Below are 13558 nucleotides of genomic sequence, written 5' to 3' on the forward strand. Positions count from 1 at the left end.
ATGGAAGTTCTCAACCTCCATAATCTCATGAGCCCATTCCTTACAGTAATCTCTTTATAGGTTCTGTTTCTCTGGAGAACCCTAATACAGACACTAAATTTTGCACTCTGATGGATTGTAATACCTTTTAAGTTAAAAAATAATTCTACAGAAAGGAGGCAGGAGACAAAGCAGTATCATTATCGAAAAGAAAGTAAAGAAGACATGGAGACAGAAGCCTTGGATTGCTCAAGTCAACCATTTTAAAGTTCTGATGTGATCAATGAGAGACACTGTTCTTAGAAAATAAATTTTATAATAAAATAAAATTGAAGGAGTTAAAGTAAGTAAATTCTTAAATAGCCTTATGAAGGTTATTCTATATGGAAAAACAAAAAAATTCTAAGACAACATGACAGATTGATGACATACTGTAGCAAAATAAGAAAGCAAAACAACAAGAGGAGCTACAGAATCATATAAAAAGTCAGTATCAAGCACTTGAATGAATGCAAATATCTTGAAATCTTCATGAGAGAAAAGGGCAAAGTCAAGGTGAAGACAAGAAGCACAGCAATGAATAGAAGACATAGAGCAATGAAAACAAAGGCGAGAGAATAGAAGAAGTAAAAGTATTTTCATTGTGTTTGGATAAACCAGAAGTGGAGATTGTAGATTAGACAGAAGAGGGAGAAAAGGGTTTGGTTTGAGTTTAACTATATGAAGAAAGACTTAGCTAGAGAGTCAAAGATTATCCTAAGATTTCAACACGTTTTTAGATCATGATTATTTTCATTAACAGTCCCATAAATTATTTGCTCTTAAAATTTTGACTAGATTTGATTTGGCTTTTAATCTAACTAGTACTTAATTAGAAGAAAGAGATCTCAGATCTGGCATATTTACTATGGTACAGAAAGAAATCTGGAAATATGCCTTTATCTGGTTGTGAAGGAAAAGAAAAACTTGTCATTTGTTCAACAGTATGAAATTACTGACTTCAACACTAAAAAAAGAATAACGACTTAAAAGAAGCTGACCTAACACTTGAGCCAAATGATTTATTATTTTTATAGCCTATTATAAAACTTATTTTATGCACTGCCACAAATTTGTGTTAAAGCTCTGTTTTCCTCTTACTTCATATGAAACTCTGTTCTAAAAATAGTCAAGTCTAAAAATAAGGCAAAACCCACAGATTAAGTGTAGCTTTATACATGTACAAATAACAGGGAAGTCTCCACATCTTCCAGGAAAACAGATGGTGGATCTACTTGTTCCCACTAAATGCTCTATTTTGGGTCAAATCTCTGAAACTTTTTCATTAATGCAAACTATATTACTGTATAAGCCAAATTGATTCTTTAATTCTATTAATTCCTCTGTCTCTCAGAGATCAATGAACTTTACTAATAAATATGTAAATGGAAGCGAAAAGAATCTTATATTTGACCTCAGGAGCTTGATTGGTTTCTATAATGAAAACAAATTGATTAAAAATCTACAAATATCAATACAGTGCCTAACATATGCTTTGATTCAGTTCATGGAAAGAAGTCATATGGAGAGAAAAAGAAATTCACTTCTAAAATATGTTACATTTATTATATTTCTCTATCCCTTTCTAAAGTCTCTACTTCCAGGAACTTCTTTTCTCTAAACATTTTCTCTAAAGATTAACAAGCAGAAAAGTAAAATGGGAAGAGAAAAGGGGTTTTCAGAATATGTGATTAGTTTGTTTATCTCTGTACCATCTTTCAATCCTTGCAGGACATTTAAAAAGGTCAATAGGGTGTGTACAAAAGACAAGCAAAATATTTTTATGGGAAACTTATGTGCCTTTCAATTATCATCACCCATGTTTTTCAGAGAGAGGACTGATATGACTAAATGACCTTATTCTGTGACAGAATCAAGAAGAGACTGACTTTGTAACTCAGAAGTAAATCAGGAAATAGAATGGCCAACCATCAAGTTTAATGGAAGCATCTTTCTACCCTTGTTCATCGATCCATCAACAAACTCAACAGGAAAGCAAAAAAACATTAAAATAAAATAATATTTTTGTGAGCTTATTCACCTTCTCCAAAAATATATGAGAAAATCTGTTCTCAGACTTTAAACTAATTTTTTCACATATTAAGATAATATCTTATTGAGGTTCAAACATGTTGTTTTATAATTAAAAAAGAGAGAGAAAGAGAGAGAAAAGATAACAATCTCAATGGCAGGATACTTCAGGTGGTTTTCCAGTGCAGCTATGAGATCTGGATTATTAGATACACACATACTCTTTTGCTTGGTTATTCTTTTAAAGGACAGGAAGATAAAGTGGACATTTAGCAGCTCAAGCATACAGTGTAAAGATTACATAAACTGACTATAGAAACCTGATATAGAAATAGTATTGTTTGAAAAAACTGATGAGGTATAAATTATTTCCAGTTTTGATTAGAATGGGAATATTTATTTTAACGTGAAGAAAATATTTATGTATATAATTTTACAGATAATACTAATAATAAATTGGCATGGAGTCAAAGAAAAAAGAAATATTTTACTCAAAGTCTTTTCCATAAGATTTTAAAGCAATGGTACCTGGGGAAGGTAAATTATGCTTTTGATCTCTAAGTGGAATCTAAGATATTTATAATAAATCATAATTTGTTTAGCAAAATATATTGATGATTTGGGGATTTCCTTCCCATGTTGTTTGGTAAAAAACCGTTTTCATTGGAAATAGAAGATTGATGGCAAATAGGTTAATAAGATGATAAATACCATATTCAGATTATTTCTAATATGAGCTACGCACAGATGACCTAGCAGGCTGAGCCAACCATCTATCCTCTGATCTTTGACAAGGACACCATGAGATATCATGTAAGAGGGCAGTGCACTCTTTACGGTATCTTCCATAAATTTAGTTAGAGATATACCCTACCAAATATCCTTATTTCCCTTAAAAAATCTAATAGACTTACCATCAATTTGTAAAAACTCATTTGAAAACATATTTTCTGTGAGTTCTAAGACTTGACCACTTGCTATAAAATGTAGAAATTTATTTTATACTTTTCCATACATATTTACCTTTCAAAACTCAGGGTATCCCTACTAGTTTAAGTCTCTTCACTTTAATTCATGATTTCATAAACTTGGATTATATGCTTCTTCATAGATTTCCTCTTTTAAGATCATAGAGATTCTTGGTAAAAATTTGAATGTTTTAAGTTCTTTGATTAGTGAATTAATTATCTTTACCTTCTTTGTTACCAACCTACCTGCCCTTCTTGAAATATGACATGAAAACTGTACCAAATAATAGAGGTATGAATCCACTACAGTTTCGTACAAAGACAGGATGCTTCTCTTTTGTTTCCAAAACTACTTTTTTTTTATTTCTGCATATTATGGGGGTACAAATGTTTAGGTTACATATGTTGCCCTTGCCACAGAGCTTCAAGTGTGTGCATCCCCCAGACAGTGCGCATCGCACTCATTATGTATGTGTATACCCACAACTACTTTTAATGCAACTCAAAATCCTAAATGATATCTTGGTGCTCTGAATGAGTTAAATCACCCAGAGGGAAGAAAAAAAATTAATTTCATGGAGAATTCTCACCTATACTTTACAAAGATTCTTCTGCTTATAGCCCAAAAGTTACCGGTAGCATGTAATCACAATTCCTTCCAAACTCCAGCTAATTCAATTCATAGGTACAAAGTACCTAAAAGCAGCAGGAAAGGAATCTCAACAGAATCATGTGAAATATGAGCAGCTAGCAAAATTTTGTATGATCTAAGGTCACGACAATTAATTGGTTTAAATGCCAGTTTTCAGAAATAAGAACATTATTAATATATTTAGTGTTAGAAACAATTAAAAAGTATAAAGAATAAAAACACAAAAGATGTCTTAAAATGTAAGTAAGTAGTATCACATTTACTTCAAAAATTATTCAAAGAATAAAAACAGAGACTATTTTGCTATAAGTAAGAAACTACCATAACTAACCAAAGACATACAGAGTCAAAAAATTAGCAGGATAAAAATGTTTTATAAGAGATCATTACCAAAAAAATGACAGAAAATTTCACACTGTAATAATATCAGCTATAAGTATGCTTTTTTACCATACTATATACAACATGTACATCCACCAAAATAACCTATTCAAAAATACTTAGGGAGACAAAAGACTTATACACTGAAAACCACAAAACATTGCTAAAAGAAACTAGAGAATACATAAACAAATGAAAAGACACTTGTGTTCACAGATGGAAAGACTTGCTTTTTCTTTTTGAGACAAGGTCTCACTTTGTAGTCCAGGCTAGAGTGCAGTGGCTCAATCATAGCTCACTGTGACCTCAAACTCCTGGGCTCAAGTGATCCTCCTGCCTCAGTCTCTTGAGTAGCCAGGACTACAGGCATGCGCCACCACACCCAGCTAATTTTTTAATTTTTGTAGAGATGGGGGTCTTGCCATGCTACCCAGGCTGGTCTTGAACTCTTGGCCTCAATCCATCCTCCCACCTTGGCCTTCCAAAGTGCTGCGATTACAGGTGTGAGCCTGGTAAAAGACTCATTAAGATGATAATACTACACACAGTGATCTACATATTCAATGCAATCTCTATCAAAATCTGAATGGCCGTGTGTGTGTGTGTGTGTGTGTGTGTGAAGAAATAGAAAAATCCATCCTAAAATTCATATGGAATCCCAAGGGACCCTGAATGGTCAAATGGTCAAAATAACCCTGGAAAGAACAAACAAATTTGGAAGACTCACACTTCCTGATTTCAAAACTTACTACAAAACTACAATAATCAAAACAATGTGATACTGACATATAGACATTGAATAGAGAGCTCAGAAATAAACTCTTGCATTTATGGTCAACCGATTCTTAACAAGAGTGCTAAGGCCATCCAACAGGGAAAGAATAGTCTTTTCAACATTAGTGCTAGGAAAACTGGATATCTACATGCAAAAGATTAAAGTTAGACCCTTACTTTACACCATACACAAAAATTAATTCAAAATGAATCAGAGACCTAAATGTAAGACATAAAGCCGTAAAACTCTCAGAAGAAAACACAAGGGAAAATTCATGACACTGGACCTGGCAATCATGTATTGAAATTAACACCAAAAACACAGGCAACCAAAGAAAAAATGATAAATTGGACTTCAACAAAATTAAAAACTTTTGTGCATCAAAGAACTATCAAGATGGTAAAAAGACAGCCTACAGAATGGGAGAAAATGTTTGCAAATAATATATCTGAGAATAGATTTAATATCCATAATGTGTAAAAAATATCATATACAAATCAACAATAAAAAGTCAGCCCAATTAAAACATGGGCAAGGAACATGAATAGGCATTTCTCCAAAGAAGATAAACAAATAGCCAATAAGCACATGAAAAGATGTTCAACATCATTAGTTATTAGGGAAATGCAATTCAAAATCACAATGAATTACCACTTCACGTCCATTAGGATGACTATTACAAAAAACAAAACCAACAAAACAGAAAATAAGTGTTGATGAGGATGTGAAGGAATTGGAACCTTCACGCCTTGCCCATAGGAATGTAAAATGGTGCAGCTGCTGTGGAAAACAGTTTATTGGTTCCTCAAAAAGTTAAACATAGAATTACCATATGATCTAGCAATTCCACTCCTAGGTATATACCTGCAAGAATTGAAAGCAGGGACTCAAACAGGTGTTTGAACAAGATCGTTCATAGCAGAATTATTTCCAATAGAGAAAAGGTTGCAACACCCAAAAGGAAACATCCCAAGGGTTCATCAACAGATGAATGGATATGAAAAAATGCTCAATGTCACTAATCATCAGAGAAATGCAATTTAAAACCACAATGAGATATCACCTTACCCCTGTTAGAATGGTTTTTATTAAAAAGTCCAAAAACAATAGATGTTGGCATGGATGCAAAGAGAAAGGAACACTTATACACTGTTGGTGGGACTGCAAATTAGTACAACCTCTACGGAAAACAGTATGGAGATTCCTCAAAGAACTAAAAGTAGAACTACCATTCGATCCAACAATCTACTACTAGGTATCCACCCAAAGGAAAAGAAGTCATTTTACCAAAAAGACACCTGAATGCCAATGTTTATTGCAGCACGACTCAATTGCAAAGATGTAGACTCAACCCAAGTGCCCATCAATTCATGAGGAGATTAACAAAATGTGGTCTATGTACACCATGAAGTACCACTCAGCCATAAAAAAGGATGAATTGATGCCTTTCGTAACAATTTGGATGGAACTGGAGACCGTTACCCTAAATGAAGTATCAAAAGAAGGAAAAAACAAACACCACATGTACTCACTATTAAATTGGAACTAATCAATGCGCATACATGTGCACCGAAAGAAATAAAACTCAGTGGAAATCAAGTGGTGGAGGGGGGAGAGAAGAGGGGCAAAAACCTACCTAACAGGTACAAGGAACACTATTTGGGTGATGGGCACACTTACACCCTTGACTCAAGCATTACAAAAGAAATCCATGTAACCAAAAACATTTGTATCCCCTTAAGATTTTGAAATTAAAAAAAGATCTTTCTGTATTGATATTTTAATCATTAGCAATTCTTGACTTTTGGTAATAAAATTTTAGATATTTTGAAATTTTAGTTGTTTTAGAGGAAATGCTTTGAGAACCCAAAGAGTTTGAGAGTTCAGACTTGTTCTGATTTTGTACAGTTCAAGTTTAATCCTATTTCCCAGACAACTTTTTCTGTCATAATTATGTTATTTCCCATAAACTAAAATTACCACTCTGGTTCATTTAATAAATGTAAAAATTGGAAAACCTAAAAAAAAAAAGTGGTATATACATACAACAGAGTATTATTTAGCCATAAAAAGGAATGAAATTCTGATATAGGCTACAACATGATAAATTTTGAAAACACTATGTTAAGTAAGATAAACTAGACAAAAAGGACAAAAATTATACGATTCCACTTATATGAGCTACCTAGAATAGGCAAATTCTAGGGACAGAAAGTAAAAGAGAGATTATGAGGGTCAGAAAGGGAAGGGGAAATTGAGAGTTACTGTTCAATGAGTACAAAATTTCTGTTTAGGATGATGAAAAAGTTCTGGAAATAGGAAGTGGTGATGGTTACACAACACCATGAATGTACTAAATGTCAGTGAATTGCACATTTAAAAATGGTTAAAATGGTAACTTTTATGTTATGTATATTTTGTCACACACAAAATAATCTATTCAGTGAATACTAATTTTCTCCAACCGCAGCTGAAATCTACTTTGTTTAGATTTCTAAATTACCAGTAAATGTTCTCTGTGTGTATATGCATAAAATTCATAAAATGAATCTTTTTTTAAAAATTGATACATAATAGATGTACATTTTTCAGGGTACATGTGATATTTTGATACGTTCATGTAATGTAAAATAACCAAGTCAAGGTAATTGGGCTATCAATTACCTTACACATTTACTTTTATTTATGCAGGAACATTCAAATTATTCTTTACTAGCTATTTTAAAATATACAATAGATTATTGTTCATTATAGTCACACTGATTTATCAAACATTCAGTCTTATTTATTCTATCTACCTGCATTTTTGTACCCATTAATCAACCTCTCTTCCTCCCCACCGCCTACCTTCTTAGCCTCTGGAAAATGAATCTCTCTTGAAAAACAGCCCCTGGTATGTTATACACATCAGATATCCTAGAATGCACTTTCAAAAACTCCAAATAACTATAATAGCACTCTAAGTTGATTAATTTGATTACTATTTTAATATATTTATCTACATAAGAAATTTAAAAAGTCATAACTTAATAGGAAGATACCCATAAATTCTATTGATGAGCTAAACATGTATGTTTATAGTCAAAGAACTAAAAATGAACATTGTACCTGATAGAGCATAATAGGTTCTATGCTGTATCCTAAGGTATCAGCAAAGTTCTTAGCGATGACTGTTTTTCCACAGCCCTACAAATGGAAACAAACTTATTCAAGGGGTAAGTCAAAACCACCAAAAACCAGGAAACAAAAGTTTTCATTGAGACTGCCATTCTTACCTTTCCTCCAATTAAACATATGTCCTTAACCATGTGAGACTGCATCATTTCAGCCTGTAGCTGCTTATGGCTTAAAGTCTGTATGAAACGGTCTGATGTACAAGGCTGACTTAATGGCCTGGTCCCAGCTGGCACCTATAATTAAAGAGAGGTAAACATAATATGTATATGCTTTTCTCAAAATATGAGTAACTTAAAGCATATAACTGCTACTTAAAAGGCTCCCACTAACTCCTTGCTCAGTTCAATTCTACACTGTTTTTGAATAGTACAGAATCGAGCAATAACTATTTTTTCATTCACAGATCTGATCATTATTACAATCAAATTTCCAAATCAATCATTCCTCTAAAATTAAAGTCTCATGCTGCTAGTCATATTCATAAGAATCATGTCATTATCATGCTATTTATAAATTGTAATAATCATGTCACTACTTGAGAATGAAATTTTTTCCCCAAATTCCAGTTTTAAGCACAGAATTTAAAATCAGTCCACTAGAATTTCCAAAGTCACCAGGGACCTCTTGATTTCTAAAAGCCATGTCCACAAATCCTTTTCACTCTTATCTTGGTTTACCACTCAGGAACATCTATTTATAAAATCTCTCCTTCCTTCCTTCATACCTACTTCTCCTTTTATTTTTTATTCTCTCATTATTTTAGTCCCCTGAAGGCCATGCTCTGCTGAGGACTCTGGACCGGATCATATCATACACAACATAAACCCTAAAGAATTTTAAGTTTGAAAGTTATTTGCATTTAAGACAGATCATCCTGGTATTAATATGGAACGCTAACTGGAAGGGACTGGAGCCAATGAAGTTAGAGAGAAGAGAAGCAAATTATCAAAGAGAAGCAAATAATGAAGCCTTGTTCATACCTCATGCTTCTGAACATAGTATTAATATTTAAACTGCCCAAAATGTCACATACACTCCTGGGCCACTGGAAAAATCCTATGTCATTCTTTAAGACTTAGCTCAAGTCCTTCCCCCTCTCTGAAGCTTTCCCTATTCCTCTCCTGAATCCCAGTATTACTCCCTTCTCTATATCCCCATAGCCATTCCAATGCAGTCCTTATTCATCTGCCTGTGCACCAAACTATAAAGGTCATTCATCTGTAGGAGACAGAGAGTGTAGTGGAAAGTGTCCCTGTCTAGAAATCCCAGCTGTGCCATTTCCTAGCTGGTGACTGACTATGGGTGAATGAATTAACCTCTTTACATTTCAATTGTCTAATCTATTAAATGGAGATAATAAAACTTACCCCCAGGGCTATTGGGGAATTTAAATGCTTAATATATGCAAAGAGAGAAATACAATAACTAGCACACAGTAAACACTCAGTAGATCTTAATATAGAGCCTGGCTCATAATAGACATAATCAATGTTTAGTTCAATGAATAAGTACAGTAACATGAATAAATATTAATATCATATTAAAACAAAAAAGCTTCTCATGAAATTGTGCTCTGCCACAACATAAGAAGGCAAGAATTTATTCTTTTTACATTCACTTTGCATTTTTCAAGCTGTGTTTCCTAGTTTTCCATGACCTCTTGGGGTTCTTAGGACCTGAAAAGAAAATGTTAGAAAAGAGGGAAGTAGAGCAAGCGGATGGAGCTCTATGACCAAATATGATTCCCCTCTTCTAAAAACTATTCAACCAGAACAGCTCGCCTTTTAATAGTTTCATGTAGCTGAGAAAAATTTTATTTGAAAAGAGGGTTCTCTAGCAGCTAAAATATGTTTAAAACCACTATTTCTTACCAAGGACTCATAGTATAAAATGCTTTCATTAATCAACCCTTTTTTTTTTTTTTTTTTTTTTTTTTTTTTGTTGAGACAGAGTCTCACTTTGTTGCCCAGGCTAGAGTGAGTGCCGTGGCGTCAGCTTAGCTCACAGCAACCTCAGACTCCTCGGCTTAAGCGATCCTACTGCCTCAGCCTCCCGAGTAGCTGGGACTACAGGCATGCACCACTATGCCCGGCTAATTTTTTCTATATAGATTTTTAGTTGTCCATATAATGTCTTTCTATTTTTTTTAGTAGAGACGGGGTCTCGCTCAGGCTGGTCTCGAACTCCTGACCTTGAGCAATCCACCCGCCTCGGCCTCCCAGAGTGCTAGGATTACAGGCGTGAGCCACCGCGCCCGGCCTCATTAATCAACCCTTGATTTGATTTCTCCAGAGCTCTTTGGATTTCTGATGAAAGGCTATCCTATGTTTCTCCTGAATTTTTTCAGTTCATAAGCACACATGACTCTGGAGACATAGAGATATAGATATATAGATGTGGTAATATCAAGCCAAAGACTGATATTATAAATTCAATTTAGGTCATAAAAACAGGCAGAAAAAGATACATCTTAGAAACAACAAATCTGTGATTCTTTACCTTAATGGTCACCTCTTTTTCTGCAATCCGGATGGTCACAGAAGCTTGGGAGACATGGTTTTCAGTTATCCTCTCCACTCTTACAATCTCTTTAGGAAGCAGAGAGCTTTCTGAATCTTGGAGTTCAAAGCGCTGTCAATTTACAAGAAATCATGTAATTTATTTTTCATTTTAGTATTAGTATTAGCTATCTGAAAGATTCCACCTTAATTTGAACTGAAGTCCATTCCATGTTATAAAAACAGAGGTAAAAAAAGTTAATGAGAATTTTTTTCCATTTCTCCTAATACTTAAGTCAATTATAAAAGAAAATAAGAAAATAGTTCCTAAAATTTACTAAATGACAGGAAATGGAATCGCTGAATTCCTGACCTGGTAGAAGTTCATAGCTTACATTTCTTGACAATCAAAGATTTCAGTTTCCTAAAAGGGACGATGAGACTCTTGAAAATATGCTGAAGTAAAATATGGCCTATGTCTGTTGATTTCTTAAATCAACTGAAGTTAATGTATTGCCTGAAATTCATGACAAAACAGAACTTCTTGGACACCATCCTGCTGTCGGCTGTGTAGATAGATTAACTGATTAAAATATTAATACATTATAACAATCAATCTTCCACAGCATCTGGCACAGTGCCTTCCATACCGTAGGGTTCTCAACATTTGTCAAACTGGCTTAAAAAGGCTGGGACTACTGATTCTTTCTTGGCGTGGGCCAATTATCAACGTCCTACCAATCCCTTCATACCAATTAGTTGTATAAAAAAATGCACACAGAGAACACAGATGAGTATATGAAACATGAGAATATTAATTGAAAATTAAGTCCTATTCTCTACGTATGCTCAATATGAAAAACTCAATACATTTTTAGTATTAAATAGGCAGAAATTACCCCCAAAAATTCCTAGTTATTGGAACATTATCACTATAGTGAAAGAGCTGAAAGGATATATCATTGTATTCATCAGAATGACAGAACACCAGAAAACAGATTTTGGGGGAAGAAAATCATGTTCAACCTCAACATTCTAAACATAACAGTTCAGTTGAAGTCTTCCTTTTGGTGTCATAAGTGCTCAAGACAATCACTAAATCCTTTCTCAAAACCTAAGAAAAAATGTGTATATGTGCTACCATAAAAAAAAGTTACACTTTATGTAATTTATATATGCAAATGCCTATAGTATCACACAAGTTGACAAGAATTGCTTCTATGTTATAGATAAATAACAATTACTGACACCTTAATTTCATGCAAAAGTACTACATTGTTATCAAAAAGGGGGATAAATAGGAAAGAAGGTCTAGCCAAGTAATTAATTAATTAGAATTTAGAACCAAGAGGCATTAAATTGTAGGGAACAAATAAATGAGCTTAAAGATATGTTCTTATCCCAGCTATGGTAATGTTGATCTAGCTTGATATAGGATTGATGTCAGAGCACTCATATTCCAAAAATAAACACTAATGCCCTGAACCACTTGCTATCCTGGTTATATCCTTATAAATAATTCAAGCTAAAATATTTCAGTAGAATAAAAATAGTAGGCTAGAATATACTTAGATAGTAAAAAAAAAGAAAAGAAAAAAACTCAAGTTGAAAGCTGAATTATTATTTGCTGGCGTAAGAAATTGAGAGGACTGTTGATCAGAAAGGTAATTCAAAACTCTAATAGGCATATAATTACTTCAGGTATTAGCAAGAAGTAGAAAATCATAGCTTATTTAACTTACCACTTTATATTCATGAATATTTACTTTGAGTTCTCAAATTTCAGTTAAACAGTACTAATGTTTTATGATATATTTCTTTAGGAATATATTATTTAGACTGTGAATTATAATTAAATAAAATGAAATGTAAATCACTCGGGTACTGGTCCATAAGGCCTCCATATTCATTTTCACAATTCCCAATCCTGTCCCACCAGGCTATCTATATTTTTTTATTTCAGCATATTATGGGGGTACAAATGTTTAGGTCATGTATGTTGCCCCTCGTGCCCCCCCAGTCAGACCTTCAAGCATGTTCATCCCCTAGACAGTGCGCATCACACTTATTATGTATGTATATATCCATCCCTTCCTCCCCCCTCCCCTCTGCCCGACACCCAATAAATGTTATTCCTATATGTGCACTTAGGTGTTGATCAGTGAAACCAATTTGGTGGTGAGTACCTGTGGTGCTTATTTTTCCATTCTTGGGATACCTCACTTAGTAGAATGGGTTCCAGCTCTACCCAGGAAAATATAAGAGGTACTACATCACCATTGTTTCTTATACCTGAATAGTACTTCATGGTATACACATACCACATTTTATTAATCCACTCATGTATTGATACGCACTTGGACTGTTTCCACATCTTTGCAATTGTGAATTGTGCTGCTATAAACATTCAGGTCTAGATGTCTTTTTTATAGAATGTCTTTTGTTCTTTTGGGTAGATGCCCAGTAATAGGATTGCTGGATCAAATGGTAGATCTACTTGTATCTCTTTAAGGTATCTCCATATTGCTTTCCACAGAGGTTGCACTAGTTTTCAGTCCCACCAGCAGTGTATGAATGTTCCTATCTCTCTGCATTCACGCCAACATTTATTGTTTTGGGACTTTTTGATAAAGGCCATTCTCACTGGAGATAAGTGATATTTCATTGTGGTTTTGATTTGCATTTCTCTAATGATTAGAGATGTTGAGTATTTTTTCATATGTTTGTTGGCCATTATTCTGTCTTCTTTTGAAAAGTTTCTGTTCATTTCCTTTGCCCACTTTTTGATAGGGTTGTTTGATTTTTTCTTGCTGATTTTCCTGAGTTCTAAATAGATCTAGTTATCAGCCCTTTATTGGATGTGTAGCATGCGAAAATTTTCTCCCATTCTGTAGGTTGTCTGTTTGCTCTCGTGACAGTTTCTTTGGCTGTGCAGCAGCTTTTTAATTTGATCAGGTCCCGTTTATTTATTTTTGCTGTTGTTGTGATTGCCTTTGGGGTCTTCCTCATAAATTCTTTGCCTAGGCCAATGTCTAGAAGAGTATTTCCAATGTTTTTC

At 33.8% G+C, this 13558-nt stretch overlaps 1 protein-coding gene across 1 annotated transcript in view; it reads right to left on the reverse strand.

Annotated features, from left to right (window-relative positions):
• VWA8 (von Willebrand factor A domain containing 8) overlaps window positions 1-13558 on the reverse strand; it is a 316757-nt gene that overhangs the window by 239429 nt on the left and 63770 nt on the right. Inside the window, exons 10-12 of the mRNA XM_069467672.1 lie at window positions 10502-10633; window positions 8101-8235; window positions 7934-8011 (exon numbers count right to left, since the gene is read on the reverse strand). Of these exons, the coding sequence (XP_069323773.1) occupies window positions 7934-8011; window positions 8101-8235; window positions 10502-10633 (345 nt within the window). The remainder of the gene's footprint in view (window positions 1-7933; window positions 8012-8100; window positions 8236-10501; window positions 10634-13558) is intronic.

This window comes from Eulemur rufifrons, chromosome 4 (genome assembly GCF_041146395.1).
Source record: "Eulemur rufifrons isolate Redbay chromosome 4, OSU_ERuf_1, whole genome shotgun sequence".
Classification (NCBI taxonomy): Eukaryota; Metazoa; Chordata; class Mammalia; order Primates; family Lemuridae; genus Eulemur; species Eulemur rufifrons.